Consider the following 13,574-nt stretch of genomic DNA (forward strand, 5'->3'; position numbering starts at 1 on the left):
CTCCGGCGCCGGCCGTCAGAGACTGTCTGAACTGTGCGTGCTTCTGCACTTTGGAGACTCTGCGGAGGGTGGAGGTTTTGCAGAATGGGAAGCAGGAAGGAAGGCCTCCAGGGTTCGGGCCTCGGCTGCGGACTCCTCAAGGTCCCCAGTGCCCCGCGTAACAATAAGCTCAGGCCAAGTCCCTCCAGCCCTGCTCTTTCCCTCCAGTCATGCTTCATCCCTCCAAGCCCTGGCCTCCAAGTGAAGGGGGTTGGGGGTACCTGCTAGAAAAGTCTGGGGCGCCAAGGTCTGCCCCAGGACTCTAGGCTCCATCCCAGGGTCCAGGCCCCGCCCCTGAGTAGCTTATCCCTAGCCGGGGCTCCCCCCGTGGGAACGGGGACCAGCTGGCCGGAAGCGCCAAACTGCGTCCCTGTCGAGCCCCCGGGGATCAATCAGGCCGAGGAGTTAATTATGTAATGAGGGGGCAGGGGGTCGGAGCTAATGAAGCCTGGGGTGGGGGGGAGAGAAGGGGAGGGTACCCAGGTATCCGGCCCCCTCTTGGACCCCTTCCAGGCCCCAGGGGTCTCCACCCCAGCCCAACTCCAGGGCCCCAAATAGGGGAGGGGCTGTGATCCTGGGTCTGGAAGGGGCTGAGCTGTGAGCTATAAAGGGGGCATCTCTCAGCACCGGGGGACTGACTCTAGGCAGCGTGACCTGAGGCCAGACAGGACTACTCCATCCATGTACCATCCACGAGAGTTGTACTCCTCCCTGGGGACAGGCTACCGCCTTGGGCCCCCCCAGCCGGGGACAGATTCCAGCTTCCCGCCTGCCCTGGCAGAGGGCTACCGCTACCCTGGTGAGCATGGGGATCAGCTCCTGTGTAGGGACCGTGGGGGGCTGTGGCCCTCTACTGGCTCCTCATTCTGCCCCCATCTCCAGATCTGGACACTCCCAAGTTGGATTGCTTCCTCTCCGGGATTGAGGCTGCTCCCTGCACCCTGGCCGCTCCCCCACCCTTGCCCCCGCTGCCCCCAGCCCTGGGCACTGAGCCGGCCCCCCCAGCCCCAGAAGCCCTTCACTCGCTCCCTGGAGTCAGCCTGAGCCTGGAGAACCGAGAGCTGTGGAAAGAGTTCAATTCTGTGGGAACAGAGATGATCATCACCAAAGCTGGGAGGTGAGGGGCTGGGCCAGGGTCAAAGGGCCCAGTGTGTTCCTGGTGGGGGTCTTTTGGGAAAGGCAGAGTTCCTGGTGATGGGGCTAGGTTTGGGGGTTGCTAGAGGGTCTAGAGCTCTGCCTAAGTTCAGGGTGCAAGTGTGGCCTGGGTCAAGGGTTACTCTAAGGCTGGATTAGGGGTCATTCGGTGGCAAGGGCCAAGGGTCAGTCTGTGGAATCTGTAGCTGATTTAAGGAACAACCTATCGCAAGGGTCCTATGTCATTCTGGGTCTGGGTCAGAAAGTCTGGCTGGGTTATAGGTTCATTTGTGGCCCAGACCGGGGGTCAGCCTGCGGCTGGAGCCAGCGTTCAGACTATGACTAGGGTCAAGGGCCAGCCAGTGACCAGCATTCAGGGAAATCTGGCCGGGATCAGGGTCAGTATATGACTAGGTCTGGGGTCACCCTGGAGGCAGGGATGTGGTCAGTGTGTGGCCCGTGTCTTTCTAGGCCGGGAGCTCGGGCCCGAGCATGCTAAGTCCTCTGCCTCGATGCAGGCAGGACATTTTTTTTTCCTGAAGCAGGTTTGGCCAGCGGTGTAGACTCTGGTGCTGGAGATTAGGTGAGGAGACCAGAGTAGGGAGCAGCAGACCCCTGGCAAGATTTTAGGGACAGAAGTGTGTCGCCACCGCTTCTGCAGTGGAGTTGGAGGGGCTAAGGAGTCAGGGGTCCGGGCTCTGCTCCTAATCTGCTGTGTGACCCTGGTCAGATCTCCTGTCTGTCCTGTTTCCCGTGTGTAAAATGGGATGAGACAAGCCTCCAGCTCGAAGACCCTGCCCTCTGAATTCTAATTCCACCTCCCTGGATGTTTCTCTGACAAAGCTGGGTGAGCCCGCGGTGGCCGTGGCCCCTGCCGGCGCTGTGCCCACTCCTGGCCAGTGGGTAGTGCCAGGCCTCTCCCATCCCCTCCCCTGTCCAGGCGCATGTTCCCTGCTTGTCGAGTATCAGTCACTGGCCTGGACCCCGAGGCCCGCTACCTGTTTCTTCTGGATGTGGTTCCAGTGGATGGGGCTCGCTACCGTTGGCAGGGCCGGCGCTGGGAGCCCAGCGGCAAGGCGGAGCCCCGCCTGCCTGACCGCGTCTACATTCACCCTGACTCTCCTGCCACGGGCGCCCACTGGATGCGGCAGCCTGTGTCTTTCCACCGTGTCAAGCTCACCAACAGCACCCTGGACCCCCACGGCCATGTGAGGCCCCGGCCGGCAGGGAGGACAGGCTGAGGGGTGGGGGTGGGGCCCCAGGCAGGGAGTCAGCTCGGTCCTTTTCTCCCAGCTGATCTTGCACTCCATGCACAAGTACCAGCCCCGCATACACCTGGTGCGGGCAGCCCAGCTCTGCAGCCAGCACTGGGGCGGCGTCGCCTCCTTCCGCTTCCCTGAGACCACATTCATCTCTGTGACAGCCTACCAGAACCCGCGGGTAAGTGACCCCGCTTGAGGGCGGCAGTGGGCCCTGCCCCCGGGGCCATGGGAGCTTTGACCCCTGGATGTGTGTGTCCCCAGATCACACAGTTGAAGATCGCAGCCAATCCCTTTGCCAAGGGCTTCCGGGAGAATGGCAGAAACTGTAAGAGGTAGGCATTGTTCATTCATTCCCTCGTTCATTCAGCAAATGTTTGTGAGCTGACCACGGTGTGCCAGGAACACAGTGGTAAGTAAAGACATTTATTCACTCATTGCTTCCTATTTGGCACCTGCTGTGTGCCAGGCACAGTTCTAGGTGCTGGAGATCCATCAGTGAACAAAACCAAAGCCCCTGCCCTAACGGGACTGATACTCGAGGGGACAGAGTAGGCAAGTAGACAGAGAGAAATACGTAAAATATAGTATGTTAGGGATAAGTTTTGAAGAGAAAAGAAATGAAGGAAGGAAGGAAGACAGGAAGGATCGGAGTGAGGTATGTATTAGATTAGAGGCCTGGACAAGTCCTGAAGGACGTATAGTGGGTATCTGAGAAAAGCGGGACAAAGAAGCGGGAACAGCCTATGCGACGGCCCTGAGGGAGGATGGCACCTGGGGTGTGCCTGGAGTGGAAGCGGCAAGTCAGAGGCGAAGGGAAGCCACGTTACGTTGGACAGTAAAGGTTTATTGGGGACTCTGGCTCTCTCAAGGCATGTACAGTCAGGCAGCCATTAATCAAAGGGTCACCCGAACAAATGTAAACTGTGGACAGATGTCATGAGGGAGGTTGTGTCGTGCTGTGGGAGGTCGGGAGGACTTCCTTGAGGAAGTGAGACAAGAACGGGAACTGAGACAAGGATGAGCTAAACAGGGGAGCAGGGGCAGACAGAAGAGGATTCCCGAGTCCGGCGGCAAGATAGCTAATGATGGCTTGGCAAGCCAGGCGGGATGAGCTGGGTTCAGACCATGCCCTGGCCTTCTAGCTTGAGAAGCAGTTTCCCGAATGCAATACATGCAATAGGAAAGCATTGGAAAGTTTTAAGGGAGAAATTGAGCCCAGCTCCGCCGCTTTCTAGTCACTTAATTCTCTGGCCTTCAGTTCCTTCATCTGTAAAATGGGTATAATAATGGCACCTACCCGACAGGGTCCCTGGGAGGGTGAAATGCCTGGCACCTGGCAAGTGCTGTTATTACCATCATCATCACCATCATCATCACCGTCACCATCATCATCATTGTCACTGTTCTCCAGGGAGCGAGATGCCCGTGTGAAGAGGAAACTGCGGGGCCCAGAGCCGGTAGCCGCAGAGGCCTATGGGAGTGGAGGTGAGCGTAGTCTCAGTAGTGACGGGGGCCAGTGCTCAGGTTGCCAGTCCTCCTTAGCCCAGCCTGTCCCCTCCGTCTCCCCAGATGCACCAGGCGGTCCCTGCGATTCCACGCTTGGTGGGGATGTCCGCGAGCCGGATGCAGAGCAGGCCCAGGCCCCCCGCGAAGCTGCCCCAGCCCCAGCTCCTCCGTGTGGTGGCTCCAGCGCCCAAGCCTACCTTCTGCACCCGGCGGCTTTTCATGGGGCCCCCAGTCACCTTCCAACCAGGCGAGTGGGACAAAGGCGCAGAGCTGGGCTGTTCAAGGTTGGGGGGGTCCCTCTCCCCTGTTCTGACACCTCTCTCTCCTTCAGGAACCCCAGCTTCCCTGAGGCTCCAGACTCAGGGCGTCCGGCCCCCTACTCAGCTACGTTCCTGGAGCTGCAGCCTGGTCCGGGGGGCTCAGGATACCCAGGGGCTGCACCCCCGGCACCCTTCGCCTCGCACTTCCTCCAGGGGGGCCCCTTCCCCCTTGCCTACCCCGGCCCTGGGGCTTACCTGGATGTGGGCTCCAAACCAATGTACTGAGCTCTCACTGGGCCCCTCTGCCTCCCTCCCTGTCTTCCATCACAGGCCTCCGCTGCCCTTCCCCCAGGCCTGCTGGCCCCATCCCCCACACCAAATGGCTGCCTGGGGCCTCCCCCACCACCCCACTTCACACTTTGATTTCACTCCCACCCACCCCGGCTTCAAAGCCCTGGCTAAGCTGCTGGGAGTCCTGCTGGGGCCAGTTTCCCCTTCCAGGCTCTCACCTCCGTGTGAATGCAGGGAGGCTCTGCCTGGCCAAATGGGGCCACTGCCCAGCACTCCCACCTCCTGGGCCTCACCCTCGGGCTCCGCAAGTTCTACCCCCTTGCCCCAGTGCAGGCCACACCAGTCTGTTCTCAGGACCAGAGTATTTTTGTTAATAAAACTTAAAAAGATCTCAGTGCTTTAGAAACGTCGGCTAATGCTGCTTAGCCCTGGGCAGGGCCGGGCCAGTGAAGGTTTTGTGGGGAGACCTGGGCCCCGATTTCAACTTGCCACTTTCCAGCTGCTTGACCTCGTGCAGGTAAATCAACGGCTCTGGGGCTACTTCCTTTTCAGGGAAATGGGGAAATCTGAATGTCCTGACACTCACTAGTTTTGAGAATTAAATAAGGCTGCTTCTGAGAACCCAGCCCTCTACCTAGCCCGTGGCAAGCCTTCTGGGAACAGTCACTGTCACTGGATATAGACCAGGAGGCTCCGGGGCAGTCAAGGTGCTCTGCGCAACTCCCAGGTCCCAGGCCGGCGGCGCTGCTCATTACCAATCAAGTCTGACACAAACCCAAAGACCATTTTTCTCCTTTTATTAGAATTTTTCTTTTTTTTCTCTCAAAATTTTTTATCTAAAAACAAACAAAAAAAAAAAAAAGGAAAAAAGAAAACCAAAAAATTATTGGAAACTCCATGGTTCAAGTGGGGAGAAAGGAGAGGAACATGGAGCTGAGGCTCCGAGCCTCTCCAGAGAAAGTCCTCACCCTCACAGTGCCCTCTTTGGGGGGAGAGCAGAGCCCAGACGGCCCCCCACCCCCGGATGCCCAGCCTCCGTAGGGAGACGGGAGCAGAGTCACAGTGGTCCGAGGGCCAGAGAGGCTGGGAGGGGCAGGGGCTGGAGGGATCACAGGAAGTAATCGGCCACGGGCTTCTTGGAAGGGATGCCCCGGGTCTCCTGGGGAGCAGCCTCGAAGATGATGAAATCTTTCTGGAGATGCTCATCCAGCTCCAAGATGGCTGCCACGTTCCCACAGCTGCGAGCAGGAGGACGGCAGCGTCAGAGGAGTGGGTCAGCAGGGCTCCCCGCCCCCACCTCGACCTCCTGGCCCAGGCAGCTCACCGGTAGCAATAGTTGGGTGCCGACCACACAGTGAGCACAGTCTCATTGAAGTGCCACTTGTAACCTTCCATCACCAGTTGGTGGGCACGGCAGATCATGTCAATGTCGTTGGCCGCATTGAACTGGGCCACCACGTCACTGCCAAACAGGTAGCCAGCCCCGCGGGGGCTCACGCCCCAGCCTGTTGTGTCTGAGGCAAAGGAAGGTAGGGATCGGGGGGGGGGGGGTGTCCTCAAGGCTTCTCTGGTGCCCACTGCCCTTCGAAAGAGAACACCCTATTTCTTTCTCCCAGTCAGGCCCATGGGGCAAGAGCCCGGGGCCCGAGTGTGTTCTGGGGAATCCTGGAGACAGGACAGCAAATGCTGGAGCAGAGAAGCTCCAAGGGAGGGAGCATTTTCTGAGAGCTGGAGCTGCCCCGTCCTCAGTGACCATGTGATTTACTGGCCAAACAGGTGTACCCGAAAGCGAAAGGAGGCGCTGATCATGACCCTGTGGGTCCAGCACGTGTGAAGAGGGCTGTCCCGGCCACCCTGGGAGGGGCAGCCAGGCAGCTGGGCAGGGCAGTGACTGAGCAGAGGTTGTGTTATCACAGAAGGAGCTCTGGACGGGTATTTGGGAGACTCGGCTTTCAATCCTGGCTCTGCTCCAGACGAGCCGGGGAACCCCACAAAAGGAGGGATCCTCATGGGGCCAGCATTCTGGGAGTCTACCCTCTGCAGAAGGTCCTTCACACTGAGGGCACAGATGGTTTTGTCCCAAACAAGCCTCTGAGCGATGATACACATGCCCAACCCCTCTCCAAGCTCAACGCACCTCCTCACCGAGGGTGCCGGTGGAGACCAGCCCCGCTCTGCTCTTCCCCACCGCCTGGCCCAACTGTCCCTTCCACACTTCAACCTTTAACTGTCCCTTTTACCACAGGAGCCCCTCAGTCTCCTGCCAAATGAAGGGGAGAGCCCGCCTGCTCCTACCCGCCCACCCGCCCTCACCTTCGGGGTCAGACCAGAGCAGGTCACACATGGGCCCATCGTGGGGCACCTCTTGCTTTCGGTCAATCGTTCGGATCTGGTCCAGGGTCTGGATAGAGGGGGAGAGGCCCCCGTGCACGCAGAAGATCTACAGGGAGACAAGAAAGGAGCAAAGGCAAGCTGGGCGCCGCGTCTCTCCCACCCATCCCATCCCTGCAGGGCCCAGTGGCCGGCCTACCTTGCCATCGATGATGGCCGACAGGCTGAGGTAGTCAAAGATCTCAGTGCAGTAGCGCCACACGGTCACCGAGCCGTATTTGCGCAGACACTCATCGTAGAAGCCATAGACCTGGGTGATCTGGCGGCTCTCATGGTTGCCCCGGATCAGGGTGATGCGGTCAGGATAGCGAACCTGCGGGCAGCCACGCACACGGGGCTGGGGTCTGGGCTCTGTCTCTCCCTTGTCACCTCACCCACCCCTCCCAGACCTCCTCACAGGTGTCAGCCCCACCCCCACGCCAAATCCTGTCATCTCATGCCTGAATCCTGCTGCATCCAGCGCGTGGGCCCCAGCCCCTCCTCCGGGGGATTTGAGGCTGACCCCTCTCCATCAACCACACACTTACTCATTCACCACCAAGTCCTTCCCCAGACCCCCAGGCGCCCTGTCATCTCGCCCACCAATGGATACTGGACCTAGGCGAACTCAATGCCCTGCCACTTTCTGAACATGGCGGCGGCGGGAGTGGGGGGGCCTCTCTTCCCTCCCCTCCAACGTGCACCTCCGACTCCTCCTCCAGGGGCCCCATCAGACGCCCCTGAGCCGAGGAGAGCGGCTCTGCCCACCCCCTAGCAAGCTGCACCCCAGCAGCACAGCTCAGAGCGGGAGGCGGATGAGGCAGGAGAGCGGGCGGAAAGGACACAGACAGCTCAGGTCTGAGGGCCCAGCTGCGGGCACCCGGAGCCCGGGTTCCCACCTTAAGTGCCAGCAGCAGGAGGAACGTTTCGACGCTGTAGAAACCGCGATCCACAAAATCCCCCATGAAGAGGTAGTTGGTCTCAGGGACGTCGCCACCCACCTGCGGGGGGGGAAGATGATTCTGCTTGGTCCCAAAATGTCCCCTACCATGGTAGCCCATTTGCCAGTCAAGTGGCAGCCCATCTTTCGGAGGGCCCACCTAACTAGAGGCCTCTCACCCACACTCCACGCACCAAGTTCAAAGCTTCCATTCTCAATGAGAGGGGCCTTCCAGTCAGCCCCCAGGTCCCCTGTCCCCGAGTCTCCGCACACTTACTCTGAACAGCTCCTTGAGGTCATAGAACTGTCCATGGATGTCGCCGCACACCTGGGAAGTGAGGAGAGGCGGGTCGGAACTCAGGCAGTCTGAGAGCTCTGCTCCCAGGGACCAGCCTTCACAACACCCACTGCTTCAAGAGCGCCTTACCACTCCTGGCGAAGTCTCTACTCCTCAGGGCCAAAAATCTACTCTCCTACCCCAGCTTCGCCTGGTCTGGAATCACACCCCATCCCACACAGAGTGCCAACTATTCTGGGTGGAAGAGCTAGAGCCAGGTCTTTCCAGCTAGACCTGTAGCTTCTGGAGGACCTGGCCCCTCCTCTCCCTGTTCCCCTCAAAGAACCCAGAAGAAAGCTACTAATAACAGAATACACAGGAACGTGTGGAGTAGAATCACTCACCATATTAAGAGGCCTTCTGCTCTGGCCAAGAGCATCCCCCCAACAAATCAAAAGAGCCTTCCCATAACATCCATTTGGTACAGCAAGGCTCCCTTGAAGCTAGGAAAGGGAGCAGATACACGGGGCTTTCTGGGCTCTCAGGGAAGAGGGGGAGACCTTGGCAGTCCCCAAGATTAAGGGGAATGCCCATGTGCCTAAAAGCCCAAGCTAGGCTCTGAAAGGACAGACGGTACTCACTGTGACCGGCGAGTCCACCCTCTGTACGTTGCTCTCCTCTACCAAGATCTCTCTGGAGACAGGAGAAAACCAGGGTCACCACAGCCAGGCCAGCCCAGCCCAATTCCACATCTTTTTGAGGGGAGGATATGAGGTACCCCTTGAATCTCTAGGGGGCAGGAGTGAGGTGTGCAAGATCCCCAGGATGGGCTGACGGGGCTTCCCCAAGGCCAACAGGCCAGAGCCCCAGCTCTTAACTGCATTCAAAGCCCTTCCAAGGAGGCAGTGGCCTTCCGAGCCTTGACCCTCCCTGCTGCCCTCTGTCACACATCCAGGGCTTATTCCAGAAAACAGACCTCCTCTCCGCACAGAGCCCTCGGCTCACGCTGCTCCCTCGGCCTGGAGCGCTCTGAGACCGTGTCCCCCGTTGAGCTTACAGTCCCTCTGCCCATCACGGAGGCCTCGCCCAGACCATCCAAAGGCACCCAGTCATCAGACACACCGTCAAAGTGATGCGCTGTGCTTTTTCCTTATTTAGAGGGAGTGACAACTTTGTTCTTTCATTTCTCCCTGCAGTGGAGTCTATTGCTATTTGAGGGTACGTGACATAAAACCACTTGGTCGATTACAGTCAATGGAAGAGGTGCCACGCTTCGAGATTTCAACCTTGATGACAGCAGCAGTGACCACTCCAGGTCACGCTGTGCCCCAGGACCGTAGTAAGAGCCTTGCATCAATGACACAACCGAAGAGCCAACCCCAAAGGCAGGTACTGTGAGGCCGCCCACCGCTCAGATGAATAAACTGGCCGCAGTCCTACGGGGGGACTTGAACCAAGAGGCCTGGCTCTGGGGTCTGACGCCTTTATCAAGCTGCTCTGGTGTGGGAGGGCCCTGGGCACTCGCCTACCTTTTTCTGCCAGCCTCCTGCTTGGAGACTAGGAGCTCCCTGAGCTCAGAGAACTCGTGGTTTTACCTATGTCCCTGAGAGCACTCTCTCTGACAAAGGCTGGAGGGAAGTGTGCTTGCTTGGCTTTGTGAGAATGGAAAGAGGCCCTGGCAGGGGTCTGAGGGCCCATCGGCAACCAGGCCCTCCCACTGGGACTGCACCTTGCGTCCAACAACCTTCCACATCAACTGCTTGTGATGACCTTCCCAGCTGACCCAGGAGGTTCTTTGCATCCTCATCTGACAGAGAAACCGAAGCTTAGAGAAAAAAAGGGCAGGATCAAGGTCACAAAGCTGGAGAGTGAAAGAAGTGGAACTCAGGAGCCCAATCCCCTAAGAATTTGTGCCGGCTTCACCCACAGATTCCGGGTCTAACGCCCCCACCCAGTGCTGGCAGGGCCCAGCAGGGTCTGGGAACAAGGGCCAGCCTCCGACCCCAGCTCTGTCACTCCCAGCACATCATCCGCACTCTCAGGGCTCACACCTGCCCACCCTTACTTCCGCCAACAAATGCCACCTTTAGGAAGTGCCTGCCGAAGTCGAAGTCCCAGTCCCTGTCCCTACATATGCAGAATCCCATTTGAGCTCCATAATGACATCAAAGTCTTCGAGAGGTAGAGTGACTTGACCAGGGTTACACTGTTTATAGGTGACAAAGCTGGAATTCATACTGAAGACCACCTGATTCAAACCCCCCTGCTCTGGGGCGTCTGGGTGGCTCAGTTGGTTAAGCGTCTGCCTTCAGCTCAAGTTATGATCTCAGGGTCCTGGGATCGAGCCCCGCAATCGGGCTCCCTGCTCAGCGGGGAGCACTTCTCCCTCTCCCCCTGCTTGTGTTCTCTCTGTTTCACTCTCTCAAATAAATAAATAAAATCTTAAAAAAAAAAAAAAAAACAACAAAAAACAAACCCTCTGCTCTCTTACTATGCTGATATATAGAGAGAGAGCAGAGGCTAGATCTCTAGAAGCAAGAACTAGCTACCATCACCACCAAATCAATTCAGGCCCTTGGGGCAGGATGAGTCTTACAGGGAAAAAAAAAAAATGGTGCCAAGCAACAATTGGTTTAAGTTTCTAAAAATGCCACTCAAAACCGAGAGAACAGGGATGACTAAAAACACCTTGGGACTAGTCCAGTCAGGGAAATTTTCTTTAGCTGGCAAAACACAGAGGCACAGACATGCATTTAAAACGAGGCCTTGCTTGTTTGTCAAACAGGCCTGGTCTGGCCGCTGTGGGTCTGTCTGAGGTAGAGCCAAGCAAGAGGCTGAAAGCCACAAGTTCAGAACCCAGCTCTGCCACTTTCTCTCTGGGTGACCTCAGTCAAGTCAAGAGGCCTCTAGGAGTCATGTCAAAAGTAGCAAATAGTTCCAACCTCACAAGACTGCTGTGGAGAAGACAAAAACTGCTTGTCAGTACAAGGCCTATTGTATAATAGTGGGCCTGTTGTTCAGCAAATAAATGTATGGTCATTCTGCTGGCTCTTTCCTCATAATCTCCAGCGTGGTGCAAGCCACAAACTGTACCTCGGGGGTCTATGACCATACCACCCTGAACGCGCTCGATCTCGTCTGATCTCGGAAGCTAAGCAGGGTCGGGCCTGGTTAGTACTTGGATGAGAAACTGTACCTCGGGGGAGGCAGGTAAGTGGTCTCACTGGTGCCCACACATCTCAGAGCCTCTACTCCTGCTCTCATCCTACTGGAAATGTCCTTCCTCCCTGGCCCTGCTCCCATCAGCTCTCCAAATTAGTTCCATCTTTCAAGGCCACTTTCTCTTAGAGGCCTTCCCTGGTGACGTCAGTCCTTACCGGCAATGCCCTCTTCCTACCCAGTCCTAACAGTAACACCTAAAGACTGCTGAGCACTTACATTGTACCAAGGCACTATGCTAAGCTCATCCCAAGCACCACTTTACTGGTTCTTCACACCATCTTCTTAAATACTATTATTCCCACTATACAAATGAAGACACTGTGCAGAAACCTCGAGATCACCAACACAGCCAGTTAAGTGGCAGGGTTCACATTCCAACCTAGAATCATCACATTCCAAAGCCAGAGCTCTTAACCACCACATTATCCTACTTCCCACGGGCCTCCCTTCAGTCAGATTTAATTCTACTCTGGCTTATTTGCTACCATTTCACACTGAACACGAGGTGATCCAACTCCACCATCTTGCATTAAGGCCTGAAAAGAGACAGGACATGGAGCTCTGGCTTCAGACTCCATCCCTTACTTGCTGGTTGACTCTGAACATAAGAGTCCTCACCTGCAAAATGGGGACAATACCACCCGCCTTTAGGGGTTGTTCTTAGAATTAAAAAGAATTTCATAAACTACAGAGTCTTTAGCTTTCCTGCCTTGAATTTCTGTGGACACCCCCTTTTATCATCTTATTCTTCAAGGCCTATCCCCAAAGTTCAGTTCCTCCAAGAAACCTCTGCTCCCCCGACAAGTAGGGTGGTCTCCCTGAGCTTCCTAAGTACTTTTCATAACTCTCTAACGCCACTGAAAACACATCACCTAATACTTTTAAGTATCTTTCTCCAGGTCTGTCTTCTCCCAACAGGCTGGTTGCTCCTCGAGGGAAGTGGCCCTAGTCTGCGTCTCTCTGGGAAAGATTCCAGGATAAGCCAGGCCCCAAGTTCTCAGCTGGGTCTGCCCCAGGTCGGAACCCCTGGGCAGCGGGGCCACCCGGCTCACCTGGCCTTAGCGCACAGGGCCTTGACTTCGCTCTCTTTGATGAGCTCGCAGCGCCGCAGTTGCTCGATCTGCCGGTCCAGGTCGCTGATCTCCGCCATGGCCCACCCCCCCGGCGCGGGTCAGAGCCGGGGCCGTCGCCCCCTCCGCACCGCACAGGGGTCTCCTGAGAAAGGCGAAGACGAGCCCGTGGATGAGAATGTCCGTAGGGGGCGCCGGGGGGAGGCAGGGAGGCAACTCCATCCTGAAGCTGGCCCGGCCCCCCCACCCTCGCCTCCCCTCACATCGGCCCCGGGACCCCCAAAGTCCCACGGCCCTGGCCGCTCCCCGCTAACTGCCGTCGAACCCCGCGGTCCCGCGCTCGGGACGGTGGCCTAGAGGGGTCTCAGACTATTACCGCCGCCGCGACTCCGGCTCCCGCTCCTGGGCTCCCTGCCTTCCTCCTTCCCTACGCTTTGGGCCGCCGCCACCGCCGCTTCTACTTCCGGCCCCGCCGCGGAAGCAAAGAGGGACCAGTTCCGCCGCGCGCCGGATGTGGCGTCATACACACCCTCCCCCTCCCGCGCCGCGCCCCTAACCCCACCTCTCGAGCTAAGAATGGAAATGAGCGACGGAACCGGATGTCCGCAGCTTGTGGGCGGGGGTGACCGGGGCCTGCGGGCCGGTGCTGCTCGGGCAGTTGGACACCTCAGTCCGCTCCCTTCGGGTCTCAGTGAGGGAAGCAAGCTGAGCTACGGCTCCGCTTGTAACTTCGTTGCACGTTTTGATTTTATGTGTGCGTCGGCCTCCCCCATTATAGTCCCTGAGGGTCACCCTTGAAGCCCCAGTGCTTAGAACACGGCCGGGCACAGTAGGCATACCTAAATACGTGTTCAGTGGACGGAGGAATCCTGTCCAAATCTCTTTCCACGGCCCCGGGGAACTCTCTGCCATAGAGGACCTCTGAAGTGAGAGGCAGAAAAGGAGGCCACCTTGCTCACACCTAGCTTACATCTCAGTCGTGACCTCCCTGATTCCAGAAGAGTCCCCGACATCCCTCAGTTGCTTCCTCTTGTCCGCCAAGTTGTATTCCTTTTTTTTAAGGAATCCGTTCTAGTTTCTCCACCTATCACTTACACGTTCTGGAATTCACTGTTAAAAAGGTCCAAAGCCCCAAACTGACACTTGAGATGATGCACGCTTTGTGGTATCTGAGCCTTTACACAGGCTGCTCCCTTTTGAAGT

General features: G+C 57.4%; 2 protein-coding genes across 2 annotated transcripts; one reads left to right on the top strand and one right to left on the bottom strand.

The window, feature by feature from the left end:
• Positions 1 to 720: 720 nt before the first annotated feature.
• TBX6 (T-box transcription factor 6) lies at positions 721 to 4,486 on the top strand. Its single transcript, XM_027613597.2, has 8 exons — positions 721 to 838; positions 922 to 1,156; positions 2,114 to 2,381; positions 2,467 to 2,613; positions 2,697 to 2,767; positions 3,847 to 3,920; positions 4,005 to 4,188; positions 4,273 to 4,486. The coding sequence occupies exons 1-8, from the start codon at positions 721 to 723 to the stop codon at positions 4,484 to 4,486; spliced, it is 1,311 nt and encodes a 436-aa protein (XP_027469398.2).
• A 787-nt stretch (positions 4,487 to 5,273) lies between these two features.
• Positions 5,274 to 12,859, bottom strand: PPP4C (protein phosphatase 4 catalytic subunit). The gene is made up of 9 exons (XM_027613833.2): positions 12,748 to 12,859; positions 12,354 to 12,516; positions 8,721 to 8,772; positions 8,080 to 8,130; positions 7,762 to 7,863; positions 7,023 to 7,196; positions 6,806 to 6,932; positions 5,817 to 6,006; positions 5,274 to 5,730 (listed from the first exon to the last, which is right to left on the bottom strand). The coding sequence occupies exons 2-9, from the start codon at positions 12,449 to 12,451 to the stop codon at positions 5,601 to 5,603; spliced, it is 924 nt and encodes a 307-aa protein (XP_027469634.1). The 5' UTR covers positions 12,452 to 12,516; positions 12,748 to 12,859; the 3' UTR covers positions 5,274 to 5,600.
• Positions 12,860 to 13,574: the final 715 nt, after the last annotated feature.

This window comes from Zalophus californianus, chromosome 10, assembly GCF_009762305.2.
Source record: "Zalophus californianus isolate mZalCal1 chromosome 10, mZalCal1.pri.v2, whole genome shotgun sequence".
Lineage (NCBI taxonomy): Eukaryota > Metazoa > Chordata > Mammalia > Carnivora > Otariidae > Zalophus > Zalophus californianus.